At 47.0% G+C, this 24873-nt stretch overlaps 1 protein-coding gene across 1 annotated transcript in view; it reads left to right on the top strand.

Annotated features, from left to right (window-relative positions):
- The first annotated feature begins 9829 nt into the window (after window positions 1-9829).
- Window positions 9830-24873, top strand: part of Ldlrad3 (low density lipoprotein receptor class A domain containing 3) — a 176076-nt gene continuing 161032 nt past the window's right edge. Inside the window, exons 1-3 of the mRNA XM_013513831.1 lie at window positions 9830-9903; window positions 12931-12968; window positions 16575-16721. Of these exons, the coding sequence (XP_013369285.1) occupies window positions 9830-9903; window positions 12931-12968; window positions 16575-16721 (259 nt within the window). The remainder of the gene's footprint in view (window positions 9904-12930; window positions 12969-16574; window positions 16722-24873) is intronic.

Raw genomic sequence — 24873 nt, 5'->3', positions numbered from 1 at the left:
TTCTAAAAGGGAATAGAGCCCTTGGGTTATTTCCCATAATAACTCATTAAGAAGCTGCCATCCACAGGCTGCTGCAAATGATTTTCTATGGAGTTTTCCTTTTTGGTTTGAGCCAGTATTTGGGACTGTTAGTTCTACAACTGCATCAAATACTTTTCTCCCAAACTTGCATCTCTCAGGTTTTCCTTTTCTTAAGGTTATAAGAACCAGTACCTTCGTGTGCTCACACAAGCGCATGCGTGTGTTATGTGTGTTGATTACTATCAGTGTTGTTTAGCTCCTCCTCCAGATCATCTTAGATAGTCCTTTGCATTCTCCATTGTCACTAGGGTGACATTTTAAGGAATTGGTTTCAAAGAAAAGATTCCAGTAGAAAATATACCCACATCCTCGAAGGAGCTCTCAGTTCCTTCTCAGAGTATGTACTTGAAGACCTTGCAGATAGAAATGTAAATATAGGTGCGTGTATACTAAATCACATAGCTGTAGTGATTAGCAAACATGCGCTGAGGCATGCGTATTGTTTTGCAGCTGGCTTTTTCCTCTGTCTTGTAGCCATTCTCCCATGTTAGTATGTTCCGCCTCTTGGTTCTCTTTAAAGGCTCCTGTGTGCTAGTATGAGGATACTAAATCGTCTCCCCTTCTCCTCCTTGGTAGATATTTAAGTTCTTTTTACAAATGATACTGTCAAAGAAACAGAACAAAACATTCCCTTCTGTGTGAATCTTTTGACATGTATATATTCCTAAGGAGAGTTCTACAAACAGAACCGGAAGATTCAGAGGTAAGCTCATAATAGAGTGTAATGGGTATTTTCTTTTCTTTTGCTAGATGATCCCGGGGATGTTGTACCAATTTTACTTGTGAGTAGGGCACAAGAGGCCCCATGCCAACTCTCGAATTAACCATCTTTTTAACTCTTGCCAATTATATTTTTTTAAAATGGCATTTATACTTGCCTCGAGTTGAACTGCTAGTGAGGCTGTGCATCTTTTATTCTGTTTATTAGCTATCTTGTTGTTTTCACTGTGATTATTCATTTCCCTTTTCCATTTTTCTCTTGGTTTGTTTGCAATTTCCCTATTGTTTTTCTTAAAGGGTTCTAATTAGGGACATACAGGGTTGTTTCAAAAGATGCATTTAGGAGAAGAAAATCATTGGCATTCCTAGCTCTTAAGCTCCATAAAAGATCAAGTTGCCCTTCTTCTTTTTGGCACGAGTTAAAGGCTTTGGTTTTCTGCTTTGTTTTTATTTAATTAGGTGAAGTTTTTCCTCCTGGCTAGAGAGTCCTGGCTGTCTGTAAATGCATTATCATTTCTGCAGCACTGGGTGGATCGTGACATGAGGTGGAAAGTGAACCATGCCAGGCAGGGGCGGGAGCCTGTTGGAGCTGATTATTGTGGGCGTGCAGAGAAAAGCTGGATTCTTTGCCTCGCATTTCTTAAAAACTGGTCTCTCCTATCGCTGCATGACCCAGGGAGTGGGGGAGGCTCTGGAGCTGCGCTGGCACTTCTAGGTCATTATGTTTCTTTATTCTGCTGGCATTGCCCACATCACTCCTGCTCCCTGAACTCTCTTGGCGGGTTCCCAAGGAGCCAGTGTTCTCTTCACGTCCAGCACTTGTGGAGAGTTGCCACCTTCCATACTGGTAAACAGCCTGGGCTGTTGGTTTGGAGGATGCCAGGTTGCCGGGAATGGGGGCAGCTGCGCTCCCATGGGCATAGATGACAGAGGCAGGCCCTTCATTCCTGCCAGGCCACCTTACCGTCTCCAGCAGCGAAGGGCTTGCTTCTTTGCCTGCTCTGGATGAGCATCTGAGCTGCAAATGCCACCGTGCTGCAGCTGTTACTACTCCCTGGATACAGAGAAAAACAAATAAAGGCCAAGAGTAGGGTGCTGATGGTTTGGGATTTACCTCAGGGAGAGGAAACAGCAACCTCTCTGTGCATGCAGACCTGCGGGCTTCGCCCCAAGGCCCTCCACCCAGCATGAAGTGCATACAGCAGGCTGACTCTCAAGGATGCCCAGTCACTAGTGCACCTGGCCCGCGCTCGTCTCCCTATCCCTCAATGTACCTGGCCCGCGCCAGGTACTTGGCTTCTTGTGCGCTGGCTCTGGGAGAATAGCTCTTCGCAGAAGGTTGGGTTTGTCCTCTGGGCAGTTGTGTCAGGTAATGCTGGCCACGTGTGTCATTATACTTGAAGCCTTTGTACTGAGTTCTGGAGGCAGGCTCTTACCTGTGGGGGTTGCAGTTTAAAGTTGGACTATATTTCAATTTTTACTTTGGGCCATAAAGCATTATTTGTTTACACTAAAATTAAATCCAGAGGTGAAGATCACGTCATAGAAAAATCCCGGCGTCTATGGATTTCTCAGAAAAGAGAGTAATAATGTGAATACCTTTGGTTCCTGCCCCTCTCTGTTTTTTTTTTTTTTTTTTTTTTTTTTTTTTTATCAGGCTTGGATGAGATTGTTAGCTGAGTGTAAAGAAACTTGTTTTAGTTCCATAAATCTTAAACTGTGTACAAATGTGCCCTGTCCAGTAGGGTTGAGGAATAATCACAACTTTCAGGAATAATCCACAGAATGTTGAGTGACAAAGTCTATGATCTGAGGAAGCAACCATCCGTATTTTATTCTTCTACTCACACAGTCATCCGTCCCTCCCTTCCTCGCACCCTCCCCTGCAGCAAGGCTGCTGTCTGGACCCTGAGCTACAGTGAGACAGGCCCTGTTCTCTGGTGTAAAAGCTGCTCTGAGGTTGAGAGAAAAGGCACACGTCCGAGGTTTTGGGAACATGAAGAGAGGTTCTCAGAAGTTATGTTGAGAAGTCTGGGGGATGGGGTGCATGTCCACCTTCCGGGGTTACTGAGGAAGAAACTGCTGGAGAAGGCGGCTGGCAGGAACAAACAGGGACTCCTGGCCCAAGGACTCTAACCCTATTTTTTTTTTGGTACTGGGAATCGAACTCAGGACTTTGTGCTTGCCAGGCAGGTGCTTGTGCCGCTGAGCTATATCCCCAGCCCTAACCCTACTTTTCATGGGGCGGGAAGCCGTGGGAAGATGTGAAGCAGCATGTGAGGTGGTCAGATTTGCCCCATAGTTTTGTGAAGGAAGCCGTTTGCAGGCCAAGACTGGAACCCTGATGGCCAGTGAGGTTATCATGAGTGCAAAACAGATAAAAGGATTTGCACAAGGATTGTGAGTGGCAGGGCTGGAGAAGGAAGGTGAATGCGGGAAAGTTACCGCCTCTTGAGTGCTGTGGTCTGTTCCAGCTTGACACCAGGTGATGCAAGAGAAACAGGTTCAAAATATGTTTTCAGTGTGCTCAGTTTGTGCTGGGGATGGAACTGTCCTTTGGCGGTGGGACTGGAACGGTGGTGAGGTTATGGGTTGTGGATGGAGTTGAAACAAGAGAGCTCATCTGGAGGTGTTGATTTGGGGGTTAAGGCCATGAAGGTTGATCTTCATAATGGATAAGTGCCTTGTCCAGGGAAGATACTGTTGCTCATGAAAATGGGAGCAGAACTTGGAGGGTTTTGTGGGGTGTTGGAGGAAGAGGCCTGTGAGGGAGCTGAGCAGGAATGATTGGAGAGCCGGTGTGTAGGGGAGGTGAGGGCCCCGGAGGGCACTGTCAGGGAGGCCACGGAGGGGGAGTTTCAGAAGGAGGGAGTGACCCAACTGGCCCAGTGCAGCAGAATTGGGTGTAAGGTGAAGGCAGAAAAGTAGCCCCTTATTGAGTGATTGGGAAGCTTGGGAAGCCACGGGCCACTTTGTAAGGACAGGTGTAGGAGAGCGAGGGGTGCAAGAAGCAGCTACAAGTGCTGAGATTGGAAAGCGTGCGGACTGCAGGGGTTAAACCTATTTAAAAGTTAATCCTGGTTTCAGTGTGCACGAGCCTTTGACTTCTTTCCAGCGTCTTGGTATTGAGCCGCCATCCTCATTATCGCCGAAGCTCACAGAACAGGAAGACCCAGAGCCACGCCATGGGGCTCATTATCGAATTTGTTGAAAAATCATTTCTTAATGAACAGCTCCCTTCTGCTGCTGTCTCATCTCACCTGGTGTGATTCTATTGTGTTCAGTGTGGGGTGGATCCTTTTACAGTTCGGATCACCCTGCCTGTAATTATTAATCATGTAGCTACATTATAATGGTTATGCCTTGTGGAATGACATATTGTGTATCTACATTACGTCTGGGTTTTATATAATAGTAACTTTTTAATAGTGAATAATAATACCTTTACAAAATGAGCTCTCATTAATCTTATGGCCTCTGTCTGCGTGCTGTCATAAAATGTGTGCAAATCTTGAAGCATCCATAGAATTTGTAGTATTTCTTTCCCCCCATTAAAAGGCTTTCTGAAAGTCCTCTTTCTGATGGTTCAGGCCTGGGATTGTGTAGCTCCAACAGCAAGATAAGCTCAGCTGTACTTTCATTCCCCAGGGAACTTGTCTGGGTGCATGCCACCGTTTCTGTTTTACAGATGAGGAGACTGAGGCACCAGTAGTTAAAGTTACTCATTACCTGAAATTGGAAGGAATAGACCTGGAATTCATAGTTCATGGGCTCCAGTGCTGATTGTAGGTGAAAAGAGCTGTCTAATCCCTCTTTAACTTTGTAAACTTTCTTTGTTTTCTGTGTAAGCTATCCTCCACAATGTGGGAAATCCAGACAAGTTCACGCACACAGTGTTATCCCTTTGATTTTTACCAAATCTGACAACTCTCTTGCAAGGGTGAATTGCTCACCACAGAGCTCCAAAAGCTGTGATGGTTTGGACATGCATGCTAAAGGGCAGATTCCAACAGTAAATACTACTTCCCTCTGTCACTTGCTAGATGTAGCAGCATCGTTTGCTTAAGACGTCAGCTAATTCCTCCTGATGGACGGCCTGTTGTCGGCCCAGCATGAGCAGACTGTGAAAGCAGGATGGGCCAGTTTAATGGATTAAGCTATTTAAGAAAATTTGAAAAGATGCCCCAGTTAGTATGCATCCCTCTGCTTTGCTTGGCTCTCACAGGCCAGCGTTTTTGATTTGTCTGGCAGAGTTCCTGTTCTAATCGGAAATGATAAGCCAAACAGTTGTTCATTTGCTGAGACATGATGGAAGATTGTGGATAATTGAAGTAACCCCGAGAGGCTCTTGAATCCATAGGGAGTGGGAGGCAGGTCTGACTCTTGTTCCTTTGGAGATATTTCCTCCTGCTAGAGGGGCAGTGAGACCCACTGTCTCACCAAGTGGACAGCAGAAGGCCAGAAGTGAGTGTCCCCTGGGGTCAGTTCGGCCAGCTCCAGACAGCCTTTTAACAAGCTGGTGACCTCTGGCTCCTCTAGGCCACCGCCTTGCAGGGATATCTTTAGAAAAAGACCTGAGTGTGAACCCCAGACATTGTTTGGTCACGCTGAAGAATGTGTGCCTCGTTCAAACGACATGATGAACATTTAATTTTTTTAAAAGTTTATTGTAAAAGACACTTTGCCATTAGTCTCCCTCAGGTACTCCCCGCTGGCTTCAAACACACTTGTCCCATCATACTTGATACTTTCTGAAGCAGTTCTGGAAGTCCTCTTTCGTGAATGTTTGTCATGGCTGCCTTGATGTCCTCAGTTGATTCAAACTGTTTACCTGTCGTGGTCGTTTTGGAAAGACCGAGAAGTTACACTGTGCCAGATCCTGTGAATAAGGTGGATGAGGATGCGCCGTAATATTTTTACGAACCTCCCTTTCTGTTGGATGGCACTAGGCAGCAGCATGCACTGTATTTTTGGCCGTACCATTTAAAAACACGAAAGTGCCACTTTTTTGCTTTGGAAAGTGCCGAGAATGTTGGGATAAGTGTGTTGAAAACAAGGGGGAGAGCTTGGAGGGGGACTAACGGCAATGCATATTCACCATATAGTGAGCTCACCCTGGTGTTATCTAGGATAGGCAGGTGGTGTATGTTGGCTTGCTGTAGGGACCGTTCTGTGTCCTCTGAAACAAAGGATGAACAAACTGAGAATTAAAAAGGAACTTGGACATCATCCAGCAGTGCCTTAATTGACACACAGGGAACTGAGGACTCGGATGGTGAAGTAGTTTCCCCCAAATCCTGTTGGCCAGTCCCATGTGTCTTTCTCCTTTGACCTTCTGTGGAACCATGTTGTTTGGGAGGGTGTGTTCCTGTTCATGGTTTAGCTGCTGTTAGAGATTCCTAGGGGTGATCTACAGAGGGCTCGTTCTTTCTTCGGAATTACTGAGCTGAGATGACTATGTTAGAAGGTTTGCACTGTGAGCTTCTCAGCTGTGTCTGTAGACCCTGGGGTCTGTCCCATTGTTTGATTTTCTGGATCTGCATGACCACTCGGTTGCAGCCAGCCAGCCTCCATTCCTGCTGGCCTCCCACCCTCCCTGGTGAGGCCCTTTTTAGGAAGACAGAGAGAGGAAAGGGAACCAGCCTTTTCGGTACTATTCACAGTATGGGCACAGTGAGAAGGGTCCATGACAATGTGTGGAGGGAAAGAAGTAGCAACCAATACTAATGTTATATATTAAACTCTGAGATATAGGCCTACTCTTTACCCTTTTGTTTTTGTCCTATCTATCTGTCATCTATCTATCTATCTATCTATCTATCTATCTATCTATCTGATATCCCTCTGTCTCTCAGCAACACATCCAGAGAGGCAAGGTTACCCCTGTTTTACAGATGGAGAATTGGGGTTCAGAGAGGGCAAGTTGCTTGTCTGAAGTCACATGGTTGGTTACAGTTTTAAGAGAATTAGACGTTTGAACCCATATCGGGCTGACTCCTGAACGTGTGCACATTCTTTGCATTTTAACATCTGCTTTCCCTGTAGAAATGAGGGCAAGGTGGATGGGTGAGGCTGTCTGTCTGATCTGCATGCCAGTGCCCTGTATGCTTTCTAATGCAGAAGCTAGGGGCTTTCCTTAGCTTACTTAGCAAATTACAGCCTGGCTGCACCCCCAGTAGCTCCTTCACTGAACCTCTGCAGCTTCCACTGAGCGGGGAGGAGGCAGACGTGGGAGGCGGGGCTGCTATTCTAGGGAAGACAGCTTTGCTGTGGCTTTTCCAGCCCTGACTTGGTCAGGATTTAGAGTGTCTGACCTGCTGGTTAGGCCTTGCTATTTTTATTTTTGGAATGCCATGGTTTAATAAGTTGGGTGGATGAATCTATCTTATATGTTTATTTTTTCCCCACAATCAGCTCTTACCCTGCAACTGTTGCTGCCTTTCAGAAAATGAGAAGAATTCACAATAGACGGAGTCTCCCAGATGAATGCCCTTGCATTTGTTCTTTTCCACTGTGACCACTTGGCCCCTTTTATCTCTTACTCCTTTATAGTTGAGAGGGTTTGGAAGCTTAGAACATGAGTGATAAATGGTTCCATATGTCTTTCATAGATTTTTCTAAACTACTCTTGCAACTTTTCTTTTTTCTCTTTTTGTGGTACTGGGGGTTGAACCCAGGGCCTTTGCATTGAGCCACATTCTCAGCCATTTTTTATTTTGAGACAGGATCTCGCTGAGTTGCTAAGTTCCCCAGGCTGGCCTCACACTCACCGTCCTCTTGTCGCAGGCTCCTACAGTTCTGAGATTTACAGGTATGTTCCCCCGCATCCAGCTGTAATTTTTATTCTTTCTGTGTGTGTTTTTGTTTTCCTTCCGGTACCAGGAATCGAACTCACAACCTTGTGCTTACCAGGCAGGCGCTGTGCCACTGAGCTAAATCCCCAGCCCCAATTTTTATTCTTTCTAATGAATGTTATTAATGAACTCTTTTTTATAAAGGAAAGAGGAAAGTCACTAAGGATAATACCAAGTAAGATTGTGTGCCTCGCCCCTGGGTCCAGTATATTTTAACCTTTGCCATGCTTGTTTCAGATTTTTTTAAGTCAGATTTCTTACAGTCGAAGTTCAGTGTTAACCCTCTCTGATCCCATTGGCCAGTGGTGACCATTGTCCTGAATTTATATTTAATCTTTCCCATACATTAAAAAACTAATTTTATACCTGTAGGTATAAAAATTTTACCCATTAAAATAGCATGGTTTCTAGCTTTATGGAGGTAATAGCCTGCAACTCACATTTGACTTCATCAGGTTTCTCAAAGCATGCATGGTGATTTATGGCACTCTGGTTCATTCATTGAAAATCGTGGGTTCCATTCCATTTTGTGAATATGCTCTGTTTTCCCTCCTTTCTCTTTCTGATGAACATTTAGTTTGTCTCCCAGTCTTGTGTGACATCAGTGTCACAGTGAAGTTCTCTTGCTGTCATCCTGTGTACAGAGCATGTTTGTCCCCAGCTTAGGCTGAGTCCCTGATGAGGACTGACAGGGTCAGAGTTTGGAAGCAACCTCAACTCCTTCAGGAGTTGCCGAGTGGCTCTTCAGAGCTCCTCTACCCTGGGCAGCATGTGAGTTCCTGTTCTTCCTCATCTTCTCGCCACTTGAGAATGTCAGGCTTGAGATTTTTACAACACTCACGGGTGTGAGAGAGAGCTTCCTGTTCCATTAATCACTCTCTGATTACAAGTGAGGCTGAGTGTGTATTAAGTGGCTATTCAAGTTTCTTCATCAGTGGAAGTACCTGTTCCTATGGTTTGTCCATTTTTTTCTATTGGATCGCTTGTGCTTTCTTACATAGTTTTCTAAGAAACTCCTAGATGTGGACACTTTGTGGGCTGTATGTGCGGCAGCTATCATCTTCTCGGAAGTGGCTTGCCTTTGACCTTTGTTTATTGAGTCTGTCGATGACTAGCAGTTTCACTTTTTAATGGAGTTGTGTTTATCAGTCTTTTCCTTTATGCTCAGGGCTTTTGTTGAGACTTATTTCAGAAATCTCTCCTGAGCTCATAAAGATATGCTTGAAGATCATTTTACTTTACTGGCTTCATCCTTGCTTGGCATTGGTATTTTCCACGCCCGCCCTGCCTGGAGGCATCTGTTTGGAGCCGAGGGTTGGCTGCGGAACGATTGCCAGTGACTGTGGAAATGGTTGTACCAGTCCTGGGCTCAGAGGCTGAACTTGGGCTTGCAGCACAATCCTCCTCCTTGACCCTGAGGCTGTTTCTGAGAGCTGCTGAAGTGCTGCGTTGATTGGCCCGCTCTTAAGCCTAGCTTATCGCCAGCCTGATAAAACTGGTTGTAAAGCTATCCCCTTCCTTCCCCTTCAGCTTAGTTCCACTGCCCTCCTGCTAAGGCTGCTGCTGGGAGCTGGAAAGGTGGAAGGACTCCGGGCCAGGCTGGGGTGGCTACTGTTCTGAGTTCTCCCCCACTCCTGACATTCAGCCTGCCCTTGGGGAGGATGTGGGTACCAGCGAAGACACGGCACTAGGGGACTTGCCGAAGCTCTTCACTTTCCTGCTGCTCTTTCTGGAAACTTTGACACATTCTGCAGACTCAGCCTCATTGATCTGCTGTTTCCTTTTCCCGTTTCGTTTTTTCTTTCCAGTACCAGGTATTGAACCCAAGGCCTTCCCACTCATTTAAATGCCCGGCCCACTTCAGTTTTCATTTTGAGACGGAGTCTCACCCAGTTGGTAAGTTGCTGAGGCTGAGCTGGAACTTGGACCCTCCCCTCCGCCCCCAGTGCTGGAAGTACAGGCAGGCACCAGGTCCATTGCGTTTTGAACACCAAGTATAAATGGGTTCAAGGCAGGTTTAGATAAATTCTCAGAATTTAGGAGAGCCAGAACTGGAAAGATATGTAGGGGTCAACAGGTTGTGTTCTCCACCCATTCGGTCGTCATTCATTTACAGAGCATCTGCAGGGGCCTGTTCCCCGTAGAGGCTGAGACACAGCGGCAGCAGGACAGCCATGGTCCCTGGCATGATGGGCGGAGCAGCCAGCGAGCAGCAGGCTCATTTCCATGTGCTGGGTGTGATCGGACAGTGAGGAACAGCCTTGGGACTGGACACCGTTGTCATTTCTTATTTCTCAAAGACCTACTGCTTATGACCCAAGACTTGGCTGGCAAATGGGCCACAGCCAGCCCACCACCTGTTTTTAGACGCTCCCCAAGAAGGGCTTTCACACATTGGAAAGGTCAGGAGAAAGAAATCCCTATCATTTGCAATAGATTTTGATGATAGGGAATACTAACTTTGAACCTCCTCGAAGTGAAATGTTAATTATCACCCCCTGGCAGAATTTCATTCTTCTTCGTGGTAGCCCTGTATTCCAGGGAATTATTCTCAGTTAGTATGAAAATATTTTGAATTTTATCAATAAACATTTGGTGGAATATTATTTTCTCTCTTGCATAGCTAGCTCTAAGGTATCCTTCATGTGGCCTTCTGGCCTGCATAGCAGGTGTATTGACTCTCTAGCCGTTTGCTGATCTGTTCTAGCTGTGTGACCTTGGGCAACTTGCTTCACTCTCTTATCTTTCTATGCAAAGATGGGCAGGGCACCTGTTTCATGGACTCTTGTAAGAAATGACAAGAAAGCTGATGTTAAACTCCTGCTGTGTTTAAGTGTTTTGGTAGATGTTAGATCTTCCCTAGTGAAGAGTCAATAGTAATTAACTGAGGAGAGATGTGGACAGGTTGGGCAGGGCTCAGGGCTCCCCCTCTAGGTCAGTGTCATAACGAATAGCATCTTCCAGTGCTTCTGTCAGGCCCCGAACTGGGGACCTTGGCCTCCCAGGGCCTGCATCCCCCGGGGCTCTGTAGCTCCTCACTACATTAACGCCATCCTGACATAATTTGCCTCATGAAATGCAATGAAGCATAACTAAAAAATATAAGTAACAGCTTCAGGCCCTTAATGAGGCTATAAATACAGGAGAAAAATAATTTATAAAGCTATCTCCTGGTGAAAAACTGTCCTTTTGCTAGAACTCTTTGCTTGCCTCATTAATGCTGGCCATTGGTTCCCTTTGCTAACTTGTTTGATAGGAAGGACACACAGCATTTATCATTTTGTAATGCTTGCTGCATCTCACTTGGTGAGCGAGGCACACCGAAAGCCGTGTGATGTGCTGAAGTTAGTGGACAGCTAGGCTCACTCACTATCGCTAAGCTGGCTCATTCCAGCCATAAATTGTTCATGCTGTGAAATTTTCCTTCAGGGTCATGGATGGTGTGGATATAAAGTATGTAAATATCAATGGCCAGTGGTCCTGGGCTGAACCCCGGGGTCATTTTATATCTTCTCAGCAGTTTCTCTGGGTTATAGCTTCCTTGAACAGGTGGGTAAACAGGCAGGGACTAGTGGAAGGAGCTCACAGCTCACATCGAGACTGGGCTGCTGACTTGGATAAGCTCATGTGCTTAGAGCCAGGGGCACATCTTTGCCCCAGACTCAGACAGCCTCATGTGACTCTTTCCTTCTTCCTGTAGCCGAGGTCTAGCACAGAGTCATTTGATGAGAACAGAATGGCTCTGGAAAGAAATGAACAGGACAGATGTCTCAGGTTCCATCCCATGTTGATGGCGCCATTTGGGCCAATCTAGAGTTGGAGGGACTTTTGGGGATTCTCTGGGGCTGGTCACCAACAAATCACGCAGACGAGCACACTTGGTGGCCTTCCCTGTGCCTGTGCATGGATTGTGCATGTCTGTGTGCATGTGTGTACTCGTATGTGCTTCAAGAAGCAAGTCACAGGGAAAACAGGTTTCTTTCAGTGGCCTCGGAACACTATGGATGTTGGCTTCAAGCCATGGGAAAGGTTGCTCATTCTCTGGAGAGGTCTTAGGGAAGATCTGTTGGAGACCTGCAAAATTGAATGCTAAGCCGCATGTGTGTCTGCACATGGGCATGTTTGTGTGTCTGGCTTTGCTGTGCGTTGAGTCTGCAGACCTGATGGTCAGGGAGCAGAGAATGAGAAGGAAAGCTGTAAGGCAGAAATCTGAAAGCAGGTTCTGTCGACGGCTTGCAGATGTCAATTCTGAAAAGCAGCAGGACAGGGCTTTCCCTAGAGAGAGAAGGGAGATGCACAGAGGGAGAGAATCCAGAGGACTCCAGCCGGTGGTGTAGAATTCCCGTTTCTCAGCTGGAAAAGTCCGCATTGCTGACTGTATTCTGGAATGATTCTGGTGGGGCGCAGCAGCTGTGGGGGTTTTGTAGTTGCCTCCTTTTTGGCCCGCTTGCCAAGTGCAAATTTGTGGATGCCAGAGGTTTTGGAAGAAGCTGCTGTAATAGGCTTTTTGCCTTTGTCCCATGGGGGAAGACTTGGATTTTCCTTTTTTTCTCATTCTTGGTACAGATGGTGGAGTTATTTTAAGGAAGTGATGTGTTGCAGTGAAAACGGGCAGCTCTTCCATTTTTCAGCTTAATGAAAAGGAGAAAAGGGAGGAGGAGAGACCCTGGCTAGCCAGCTTCATGTTAGTGCTTGTCTTTTTTGGATTCTCAATGTGTCCCATGACGCTGAGAGGGGATAAATATTTCAGTCGCTAGAAAGTCCTGCTGTTGAGTTTAAAAGATTTCTAGCCTCTTTCAAAGCAGGCAGTGTAGTAATTTGCTTGGACAAGTCCAGATACCCCACATCCCACAATTTTAACCACAAGTGTACACATCCCACTCATAGTGGGGGTATGGGTGGAATTTTCCAAGGAAAAGTCCGGGGCGGGGAATAAGTTAGTAATGCAACACTTGGTTTTCAAATGGTCACAGATGTTTGTGGGAGAGCTATGGAGTAACAGGTGCCTGAGATACAGCTGAATGACACAAGGCTTCTCTGCCTTCAGAGAGCGTTCCCGTGTTGTGGAAGGATGGTGCAAACTCATCTATCTACAAGCACAAATTAAGATATAGGAAAACACAGGAAGTGACGGAGAGTGAAAGACAAGGGTCCATGCAGGGAACCAGCGTTAGTTAAGCTGAGGTGTGAAGGGCCTGCTTACCTGGCTGGATTAGATTGCTGGGGCTCTTGGAATACGGTGGGGCTTAAACATTGGGAGCTGATTGGCTTGCAGTTTTGGAGGCAGGAAGTCTGAGATCAAGATGTTGGCGGGTTGGTTTCTTCTGGGGCCTCTGTCCTTGGCTTCTAGATGGTGTTTCCTCCTTGGTGTTTTCCCAGTCTTCCCTCTGTGCCTGTTGGTGTCTTACTCTTTCTTATAAGGACACCAGTCATGCTAAACTAGAGGCCACTCTTGTCACCTCATTTTCACTTCCTTGCCTTGCTGCAGATCCTGTGTTTCAATAGGAGGTACTGGGGCTCAGGATTTTCACACGCACATTCTGGGGGAACAAAATCAAGAATCTCGGAGGTCGACAGGCAGCATGGTTGGAGGCCTCGTAGCAGGGAGGACATTGGTGCGATCAAGGGAAATGTTGCAGAAGTTGCAGAAATGGGCAGGGGTGGATCATGCTGAACTTTGCAAACCAAGGCTGGAGTTTTAGATTTCTCCTAAGGGCACAGAGAAACTCTCAGTGACATTTAACAATCTCAGTCTGTGTGAAGAGAGGGCCCCAGAAGGATGAGAAGTAGCAGTTGGCAGCTTGATTAAAGTAAGATGCTTCTCCACCTCAGTGCTGTTGATATCTGGGGCTGGGTGAGTCTGCGTTGCTAGGGCATCCTGCACTCTGCAGGGTGCTGGGCGACATTCTTGGCCTTTACCTCCTAAATGTTGGTGTGACCCCATCCCGTGGTGACAACTGGAAGTGGAAGTGGTGTCTTGGATTGGGTGGTGCCGCTTTAGTGAGACAAATTGGAAGGGCTTGAGGAAAGTTTCAAAGATGGAATTAACTCGGTTTAACTTCTCTTTGCTTGGTTTCCTCTAACGTTTTTCAGTTTGATGAGGTTGTCATTTCCCTAAAGCACCAGGCTGTGCACCCCCTGCATGCGTAATGGGGTTGCTCAGAAGCCTGGAAAGAATGTGCCTTCCTGTGATCGCTCACCAGGCTCAGGTGCCCGTGGCCGGCAGGGCCACCTGTGTGTGATGGACGTGGTGTTTAGTCTCTGTGTCCTCCCATTCATTTGTCAAGTGCATGTGCCGGCAGCCTTATTGACTCTCAGAGCAAGCACTTTGCAATCTCATCGGGCCAATTTTCTGGTTCCGGAAATCTGTTTATCAGAACAAGATACCACAGTTGTAGTGACTTTTCCAGGGGGGTTGCCTTCGAGGAGCTTAGCTCTACAAAAGCAAGCGTAAGTGATTTCCAAGCAAAACACAGTGTCAGTTCTGCATTCCACAGCCCGAAAGAGTTCCCTGCTTGCTGGTGGTGACGCCCAGAGCAGTTGTTCTGGAACAGCTGGAGTGTGTGGGTGTCCTGGGCTGAGCATTTGGTGTCTGGCTCGGATTCTGCACCTGGCTGCCCTCTCTAGGCTCCTCCCTCTCATACCCGCTCCAGCATCACGGCACTGTTTGCCTGGAAACAGTGAAGCTTTTTCTGTTCATCTTGGGGTTGATGGTGACATTCTGGAATCATTTCAGAGGGAGTCTGATGTTGGGTCTAGGCTCAGTGGAGTAGAATACCGTGATTGATTAGTGATGTCTGATTGGGTTTGTAGAATTGGAGAAATGGTAGCGCAATACATTCGCAATTCCTAATAGAGCTGCATGCTTTTCTATTCCAGACTCCTTCACCCCCGGGGCTGGGCCTTCCTGCACTGTCTCTTAGTTGACACTGATTGCTAGGCCTGATGGAGCCTTCCCTTTTGTCTCTGTATCTCTGTCCACATCCTTTGTAAATGCCACCTCTCTCCTGGAATCAGTCTTGCTTCCCCTGAATTTTGACTAAAGAACTCTGGGGAGCCTTCGACAGCTTTTTAAAGTAATGAAATGTATGACCCATATGCTGTTTAGAAAGATCTTTCTGGCCATGAGAAGGGAGAATGGATTGAAGTAGGGAAAGATAGCCAACAGGGAGACCCAGCTGGCAGGTTGGGGCAGGCAGTAATCCTGGTCAGGGGCGGCAGCCACTTGGGCTCGAGTTGGGACTGCAGCGATGGAGACTTGGTGATTTGACATTTGTAGGGGTGATGGGGTAAGGAAGGAACAAGGGAGATTTCTAAGGTTCTGGTGTGAACAGTGGGGCAGAGTGAATCCCCTTGTGTAGCTTCTCTTCTGAGTCCTCCAATGAGCTGTGTCGGCTCACTTCAGCAGGAAGCCCTGCATGTGTGCTACAGACCCAGCACCGTGTGGCAGATGGTCCACCAGGAATATCCGTGACACCAGAGCTGGCGTGATGCTGCTTTCCTATGCCTGTGTCCATTCCCATTGGTCCTTGCCTGCTTGTTCCACTTATAAATTATTTTTAGTATCACCCCTATAGTAGCATCACCAAACCACAGAGTATATGCTTATCTGTGCTTGGAGGAGCCAAGCACCACTTCCGAGGGAGGGCAGTGGAGAAGTCACTCCCTGAAGAAGACATAGCGATTTTCTGGGAGCCCCTGTGAGTGGAAGGGTACCCTGGGTAGAAGAAAGAGCACATGGAAGGGCAGTGGCAAGGAAGGGATGTGGTGAGGGATCTTGAAGATTGAGATTTAAAGATGTTTCTCTTGGGCAAATCTTGAGAAAGAGGATCTTGGGCTCTTCTGTCTTTCTCTTGCCCCCAGGCAGCTTGTTTCTTATCACAGCTGTGGCAGCAAAACCTCTAGTCTGCATGTGTGTCTTTGCAGCCCAAAGGAAGGAGTCCTAGCTATGCTTCTCTCTGACACAGCACAAGTGTCTGGTCATAAATGCCCAATAAATGCTTATTGAATGACTCGGAAGGGAGCCCTGGAGCTCTGTGTACTGAGGGACTGGTCTTTTCTTTCTGCCTTTTTCCCTAAGACTATTTTATCTCCAAATGGTTTCCTATCTCCTAGACGTTGACCATGCTGGCTCAGGCTGACCCTGGAGAATTGCCTCCCAGGTTGCAGAGGGGATGTGTTCAGCGCTCCTTCCCGGCATCCATCATCCCTGCTTTCTGTTTGCTTTCCTGATCGAGGGCGGTTTGGGTGGGGTCCTTGGTGCTTTACGACTGTGTTCTGTGGCAGGGAGTCAACCTTGGAGCTTGGCGCTACACCTCGGGACCTGGGTCGGCGGGGGAGGGGCTAAGGCAGCCTCTTGGGGGTTAGAAGGCCTGAGTTCAAGTTTCATCTCGGCCTTTCCTCCCCATAGGAACTCAGGCGGGTCGGTTTGTAGATCCGGGCACCCTGTTTCCTCGAGTGAAGTGATCTCCCGCTATTCCTGCCAACCCGACCCACATTCAGGGGCTCTGTGATTGTGCGGGCTGCCAGTCTGTGGCCTGGAAGGATCCTTCTGTTTTCGCTGCGAGAAATATCAGGAGTTTGGTGTGCACGTCTGTCTAGAGCTTGAATTTTTACCCATTGCTGCTGACTAGAAAAGAATATCGGGAGGAGTTTTATATCCAGTTCCTTTGGTAGGAAAGCAAAAGTCCGTTTTTGACACCTGTTTTGTGTCAGGCAGCTAAGTGCTTTTCTTATATGTCTCCAGCTCGCCCTCTCAGCATCCCTGGCAAGGGTGTGGGGTGGGTCATCCGTGCATTTGGCAGGTGGGGAGACTGAGGCTCAGAGGGGCAGAGACCACTACTGGGGTCTCACCCGTGCCTTTTCAGCACCGGGGCTGCTGCTGTGTGCCTTCTGACGCCTGTCCCCTCTCTCCGACAGAGAGCCAGCTGCTCCCCGGGAACAACTTCACCAATGAGTGCAACATTCCAGGCAACTTCATGTGCAGCAATGGGCGCTGCATCCCGGGCTCCTGGCAGTGCGACGGCCTGCCCGACTGCTTCGACAAGAGCGACGAGTGGGAGTGCCGTGAGTGCTGGCCGGCTGTGGGCGGGGCGCAGCGGGTGGGCGGGGCGCAGAGAGCAAGGTGCGGTGGGCGGCGAGGTGCACCTGGCGGAACTGGATGCCCTGATCTGCCTTTCATCCTGCACCCTGTTTATCACATGCCCAAGGGCTCAAGCCTCTGTCCAGCCGTCCTGGCCTGTCCACTCTGTCCCCGTGGCCCAGAGAAGCTTGATCTGTGCAGAAATGGGTCTTGAAGGTGGTGGAGCCACAGCTGGTAGAGCGGAGCCTTCTCCCCTCAGCCTCTGCTTCCTGGGGTACTGCTGCCACCTTCACTTACATAGGAGCCATCGGAGAATCTCTGAGATCACGTAGCTGCCGTGTTTCACAACAGGCAAGCAGCACTCTTGGTTGCCACTGAACCTAGGGCCCTCTATGCTGTTAACCACCTTGCTTGTGGCACGCTGGCTGTTTCCTTGGTAATTCAGTGAGGGCCAGCACCCTGCCGAGTATACAGTGTGAGGTGGGAGTATCCCCAGCCTCTTTTCTCTGCTGGTAGGTACAATCTGAGCCTTCAGCAAAGCATCCCCTTCAAATGGGCACCACCAGGGCCTAGTGGTGCTTGGGATCCCTTCCCTGCCTCCTACCAGTTTTGTGACTCTGAAACATTTGAGATCTAGGTCTGGGATCATCTATAAGAAGGGCACTTGGCGTGTGATGGGGGACTTGGGGTGTCAGATGACCACACTCCTTGCCCCAGGGAGTCAGTTCCTCTCCCCTGCCCCTCTGTTTGTCTCTGCAGAGTGAGCCTGGCTGGGGCTCAGCCTCCTGGGCACCTGGCAGGTTGGAGGCACCATGCAGGTTGCGCACAGGCTTACTGATGGGTGACTGCCTTGGGGCCACATAATGGAACAGTGACGCTTGGCTCCTTCGTGCACTATGGGAACCAGGCCTGTGGCCTCTCGGACATGAGGACTCTGTTCTGGCTCTGAACCTGATGTCTCTCTGGAAGGCAGCTGAGGAAATGGCTGAGAACAGGATAATGGCTTGAACTTTTAGCGTAACTGTTCTGGGGACTGAAGGCCCAGTCTGAGGATGCACAGGAAGGAGCACTGGGTTTGGAGCCCACTCATGAAGCCAGCTGCTTCTTCCTTCCCGACGTGCTCGGGAGGGCAACTGCCTGCTCCTGCATTGGCCCTCGGCTGGCAGAGGGGCCCATAGCCCCCAGGCCTGCTCCTGGTCCTCAGAGAAGTTTGGGGGATGGTGGTCTTTTGGGGGGAGAATATTCCATTTTGTTTATCACAGGTAATTTTTCTGAACAGACCATTTGACATAATGGTTTTTGTTTCTTTTTTCTTTCCTTCCTCCCTTCCTTCCTTCCTTCCTTCCTTCCTCCCTTCCTCCCTTCCTTTCTTTCTTTGCAGAATTTCTTTTGAAAAGCAACTTTTCCGTTTCTAACATGGCTTCAAAACTGCTAGAAATTTAATATTTCTCATTTGAGTTCCAGATGAGCCCTATCTTCTGTCTAGTTTTAAGGATTAGTAAACACTCTGCAAGTGCTATATAGGTGGACCTGCCATTTTCAGGACAAGGTGTGTTTCTGAACTCTGGTTAATGTGACTGTCATTCTCACTTGGAATATTTGGTCTAGGAAAAGTGTGGGAGGGAATGCAGGATGAGGAGTCAGACCGAGGTCACATTCCCAGTTTTGTCTGCAATAGCTATGTGCTGTTGGTGATTCTGTAACATTTTCTGTCCTCTGTCAGTACAGTCCTGGCATTTTAGAATTCCTGCTTCAACTGGGAGAGGTAATGGACAGAGAACGTTAGGAAAAAGGATGAGGATGATACCCACAGCTGCCTGGAGCTGTTTGGTTTTGTTGGATGCAGGCTCCATCTTGGTTATCCGCATCATGTCACGTGCTCCTGAGGGTCATAGAAACTTGACTGGCATTTATTGCTTTCCTTTGATCAAAGCATCATTTTAAAAAAATAAACCATACATACATACAAGTACATGCAGTAACCTCTTCTTTGTTGCGTCTTCCGCTTTTTGTTTATTGCAAAACTAAAACACTAGAAAGTTTAGACAATATAAGGAAAAGAAAAAGTCCCTTTTCTAATAGAAATTTTACTTTCATTTTAAATTTCTTTCCTGTTCCATTCTGGAAGTTGATAGTGTAAGCCACGGAGAAAGACTGGCTATGTCCAAATCTGAGCCTTTTCTGTCTTTGGGTGGCTGAGTGTGCTGGGGAAAGTTACCAGAATGTTCTAAACCTTAGCCATTGAGAGGGTTGAACAGTTCCCTAGCACCTCAATTTCCTGTTCTCCAAAATGGGAACAGTTCAGCGTTGTTGTGAATGAAGCTGTAGCATGCATAAAGCATGCGGCACAGTGTCTGCATACAGCCCAACTAGTGGCTGTTAAAGATGCACTATTATTGGTCACCTGTACCAACTATCTTATACGGCCATCTTCATCAGGACATAGGATCGAATTGCCTGAATTTTTCTACTTAACATTAGAGGCCATTGGCCACATTACTATGTTTTGTATTCACAATTGTTCTGTGTGATTGGCCCATGCTCTGACACAGAGATGCTGTGGGATATGAACATTCCCTTATAGCTTTGAGCTCTTTTCATTTTGTTACTTCTTTAAAAAAAGAAGGTGTTCTCTGCAGCTGACTGCAGTGATCACAGTTTCCAGAGCATTTAAGGAACTTACTTGTGCCTGGACCACAGAAGGACCGAGGTTTCAGCCTGAGCCGAGGAGGGAGGGCTGAGGTCGGTGGGGTGACCAACTTCACCCTCTTTGTAAAGATGCTGGGGGCAGCTGATGTAGAAGTCATGCCACCTTCGAGTGAGGTAGACAGGCCGTGTGTCTTCTGCAGGAGTCACAAAGCCTTTGCTCTGATTTTTTAGAGCAAGTGGGTGTTTCAGGTATTTTGGAAGAAGAGCGTGAAGGTGGCCAGTGTTCTCACCTTGGAGAGGTGATTGCATTGTGCCTTGGGCTTAAAATAAAAGACAGAAAATCTGACCCTTCTTAAAGGGCAGGGAAGAACTGGGAGAGGTGTCTTTGGCGGGATATGGGCCAGCGAGCAGCTCTTTTCCATCTACACAGATGAAAGGTTTTCAGAAGATAGGAAGATGTTTTCTCGTAAGGTAATGAAATACATATTGTACAGACTGAGGGGAAAGAGAGGAGAAAAGCAGAGGCATTGCAGTCTGTACTCCAGGAGATCTGCCTAAGCAAGTTTTCATTCTGGCTTTTTCCCACTTGTAATTACCATGGTTATTCAGTTTTTACATTTCATTTTTTTCGATGTAACATTTCAACATGCAAACGTTTATTCTGTTTTGAAATTTTTCTATCACTTGTAATGCCTAGATAATAGGCCATTAACTTGGTACACTATAGTTCATTTATTATATTATTTATTACGCAGTGTTCATCTTTTTTTCCCTCCTTCTGTGCTGGTGACGGAAGCCGGGGTCTTTTGCAGGCTAGGCAAGGGCTCGCCTCTGAGCTCTACCCATCTGGCTTCTAGGTTTCTACTACTGGAAATGATGTTCACTATTGTAAACGTGATGGAGGACCTGACTTTCCCATTTTGAGAACTGTCCTTGGACTGGATTCTCAGAAACGAGAGGCCTGGGCCGAGGGCGGGGCGCTGTTTTCTGGCTGTGCACCCAGACTACCTGCTTGTTTTGCTAAAGAGCTGCCCTCGTTTGCCCTCACTGGCAATCCGTGAAAACTGGGACTTTATTTTAGTCTTGGCAGCATTGAGTAATATATTTTAAAAAGCAAACATTTTTGAGGTTCATTTAATAGTTGAAAACCATTCGTGTATTTTAATTTTCTATTTTTTTTAATTAAAAGGCTGAATGTTTTCCCCTACCTCTGTTTACTAGTTGTATTTCCTTGTGAAATATCTATTAATGGACTTTAATTGATATCCAACTGGGTTAGCACTAAATTTTCTACCTTGTGCATCTGGGGAAGCGCTCTCTTAAAGTTTTGAGGAGAGGGTCATTTTAGGATTCTTCAAGTGCATTTCTGTTCTTGGTTAGTAAATTGACCTAAGTAATCATTTTATTCAATTCTCCTTTCCTCCCTCCCTCCGTCCTTCCCTCCCATCTTCCCTTCGTCCTTATCTTGTCCTTTCCTTTCCTCCCATTTCCTCCCCTCCCCTCTGCTTTCCTTCCCTCTTATCTTTCTTTCATGAAAGGGATAGCGATACATTTTAGAAAAATGCTGATGCTCCACAAAAGCAGATTGTAGGAACAGCGATCTTGTGTACCTACTTGAGCTCTCTCTGGGCCACACTGTCCCAGGCACTTTACATTTTATTAACTCATTAGATTGCCCGAAGAGTCCCATTGGAAAGGAGCTATTGTCATCTCCAGATGAGGAAACTGAGCCACAGAGTGATTATACATTTGCCTGTTGGCCCAGAGAATAAATCTCCCTGATCCTTCTCTGTCAGAGACTCTTAAGGAGGTCTTTTAGTCTTTCTTTACAGCCATCTGTTACCCCACTGGAAAGGATTGTGTGAATTAGTATGTTATCATACTAGTATATTATGACTGTGATAGTCAGTTTTCCATTGCTGTAACTGATACCTGAGATAATCAACTTATAAAGAGAAGAGGTTCATTTTGGCTCACAGTTTTAGGGGGTTCAGTCCATGATCTGTTGGCCCTTTGGCTTTGGACCTGTAGTAAGGCAGCATAGCATAGTGAGGTCATATAGTAGAGCAAAACTACTTATCACATGGTGAAGAAGCAAAAAGAACAAGGAAAAAGAGGCTGGAGTCTCACACTCCCCTTCAAGTACACTCCACGAATGACCTGAAGACCTCTCACGAGGCCCTCCCTGTTAAAGGTGCCATCACCTCCTATTAGGACACTCTTGGGCATCAAAGCTTTACCAGATGGGCCTAGGAGGGACATTCAAGATCCAAATTATAGCAATAACTAGCCTGCTTTAAGTTTTTTTTTTTTTTAGAAATGTCCATAGTGTTTTTCTGTGTTAGTGGTTTTTAAGGCAGCCTTAGGTCTTGTGAGCCTCTGAAATATTTTGCTTGCAGAAACTACTTTAATCATTGCCATCACTGTAATAAAGAGGCTCTTCCAATTGTCACAACCCACACATGACCTGGAACCAAGCACCTGAAGCTCTTCTCCTTGTTCTGTGTTGGATTTTTGGTGTCACCCCTGTGTGTCCTAACAAAGTGGGGTAACATCTTGAATGTTTGAGATCTTCCTCACAAAGTGGTTCAGCTTCTCTTTTGGGAAAACAGATTAATTGATGTCTTTGGTCAAGTATGTTCAGATTTTTAAAGTCTCAGGTCATTTATAGTGTGTGTGTGTGTGTGTGTGTGTGTGTGTGTGTGATAAATTCAAGGATGTTATCCAGTGATAAAAATTTCGTGACTCTCCAGACTCAGAGATATGGAAAAGTAGGTGCAAAAATGGAGTTTGAATTTGATTTGCTTTTACTCTAGTCTCTGCAGTGTGGTGGCAGAAATCCACAAGATCATGTGGAAAGGGCTAGGCTGGAATCATGATCCCTAAGAACAGTAAAAGGAAAGAGATGCACTTCCTCTTTCCTGCCTTTGTCATCATCCTCGCCTTCTGTCTCTAGGTGGCGTCCCAAGGAATGCTTTCTTTTAAACCTAGTGCTACTTAGCAAAGAAGAGGGAAACCGGGCTCTGAGTAAACTACTGGCCGTCCTTTCCGTGCCTTCACAAGAACCCTGCTATTTCATCAAAGCTCATAAGGCTTGGCTCCATGTGTGAAATGCTCCTGGGAATCAGGAGGCTGCTTCCTTCCTTACGCTGTTCTGTCTTTTCATGGAGAACAGGATGGCTACAGCTGATTAGGAGCACAATCTATCACAGCATGATGGGATGCAGCTACGGTGAGTTGAGATCCTCTGCTTCAGCTGCACAAAAACAGAAGCATCTCAACACCATTGTTCTGGGTGGAGTTGTGCCCCTTGTGAGGTTCGAGGGTTGAAGTCCAAACCCTAGTACCTCAGAAAGTGACCTTATATGGTGATGGGGTTTTATGGAGGTAATCGAATTAAAATGAGGTTGCCACGTGGGCCCCACACCAGCATGACTAATGTCCTTTTAGGAAGAGGAAATTTGGATACAGATGCGTAGATGGGAGACCCCGGGGGAAAGATGGCCACCTGTAGGACAGAGACAGTCCTGGATTCTTCTCCACGGACTCAGAATGGAACCAATCAGGTGCATGGTGAGTGATGCTCACCGTACAGCTGTGTCCTATGATGTTTTCCACTGACAGCCCACTTCTGTTCCCTCCTGTAACTGTCTCAAAGTAAGGATCGCACTGTAATGGGTTGAAGTATGTTATCCCAAAGCATGTTGAAGTCTTTACTTCCAGTGTCACACAATGTGGTCTTACTTGGATATGGGGCTGTTACATTGATTAGTTAAGATGAGGTCTTAACTAGAGTAGGGTGAACCCTTAATCCAATCTGAATAGTGTCCTTATAAGAAGATAATGTAAAGTCAGGGAAGAGCGCCACGTGACAACGGGGACAGAGGTTGGAGTGACGCAGTTGTGAGCCAGAGGGCACCAAGGGCTGGCAACTGCCTATCGAAGCTGGGAAGAGGCAGGAAGGAAGGATTCTCCCCAGGGTCTCAGAGGAAGCGTGGCTCTGCTGACCCCTTTATTGCAGACATCCGGCTCCCACAGCTCTGAGAGAACTGCCATTTGGTTTATGGTACTTTGTAATGCACCCCTGGGAAAGGAGTACACTCCTTGCATCCAGCGACCACTAAAGCCTGGTGGAATTTGGGATCCTGTGAGCCTGCCATGGCCCATTGGATTGGGTTTTCTTTTTCTTTTCTTTTCTTCTTTTTTTTATTTTGTTTTGTTTTGTTTTTTTGCAGTACTAGGGATTGAACATAAGGCCTTCACATTGAGCTACATTTGCAGCTGCTTTGTCTTATTTTGAGACAGGCTTTCAATGAGTTGCCTAGGCTGGGCTCAAGTTCGTGATCCTTTTGCCTCTACCTCCTGTAGTGCTGGGACTACAGATGGGCCCACCATGCCAGCTTGGGCCTTCTCTTACTATCCTGACATATGCCTTGTTTCCTCTGGGGTGTCTGTCTTGCCTTCTGAAAAAATCGGTCCTTTTCCTGAAGGGTGTGGTTCCTGTAAGCCATTGAGAAGTGCTGCATTCCAAAGGCTCTCAAAGGAGTTGAGCGTGGGAAGATAGAAACTGGCTCTTAGAAGAGACTAGAGACCTTTGTGGTGGTATAATGCTAAATCCACCCGACACTACCGACCCTACAGACACATCCTTTCCTACACCAGAGGAAATCTAAGACCTGTGTGTATACACATGTGTGCTGCTTCTTTCCTAATTGATCCTGTTGTTTATTTGTATGTTTGTTTTTAAATATCTTAGGTCATTTCAGGCACCTCCCTTGCCCTTCACTGAATTTCTTCCATCTCAGACCAAAAAACCATGAACCCCTTGGTTAAGAAGGAGGGCTATGGGGGCAGACTCTGCTGGCTTCTCCCCACCCTTGATATATAGACCTGAGAGGCTCTATTTTACCTACTCTGCACTGATTTCCACATCTGTGAAATGGAGTCATAACAGCACCTGCTCCAGGGGAGATATTTGCAACATCTAATAAGTGACGTGTCCAGGCCACTTTCCTGTTTGAAAGCAGCTGATCTTGTACAATAGGTACTGTTTCCTGGGGCAGAGAGTATGTAGGTCAGCTCTGTGCATCCTGCAGAAGCTAATGCTTCTAAGGCCCGTGGCTGGGGGCTGGGTGTGAGTGAAGCATTTAGTGAATGCTAACTGGCTTTGTCCCCTCAAACCCAGTATGCTGGTGACCTCCCTGCCCAGTGCGAGGCTACCTTTTGCTGCTTCAGTCTCTCCCTGCCCTTACTCGATGTGTGAGCCTCTGCTACACATGAGCTGAGCGGGCCTTGACCATCCGTCCTCAGCTGTCTTGAAACTTCCTTGGACTGAGAGCCCAGGGAGCCAGCCACGTGCCCAGCTTGGTGCCAGAGAGGAGGAACAAGTGTAGGAGTCTGGAGGTGAACCAGGCCGTAGAGAGTGCAGGGATGGAGACCTGGAAGGGCCTCTTCTGCATTCTGTCTGTGAACCCCAGCCTTAATGGA

The sequence above is a fragment of the Chinchilla lanigera genome, unplaced genomic scaffold, assembly GCF_000276665.1.
Source record: "Chinchilla lanigera isolate Chin_1 unplaced genomic scaffold, ChiLan1.0 scaffold00021, whole genome shotgun sequence".
NCBI lineage: Eukaryota > Metazoa > Chordata > Mammalia > Rodentia > Chinchillidae > Chinchilla > Chinchilla lanigera.
The sequence above is the reverse complement of the archived record's forward strand: the minus strand, read 5'-3'. Positions and strand labels throughout refer to the sequence as shown.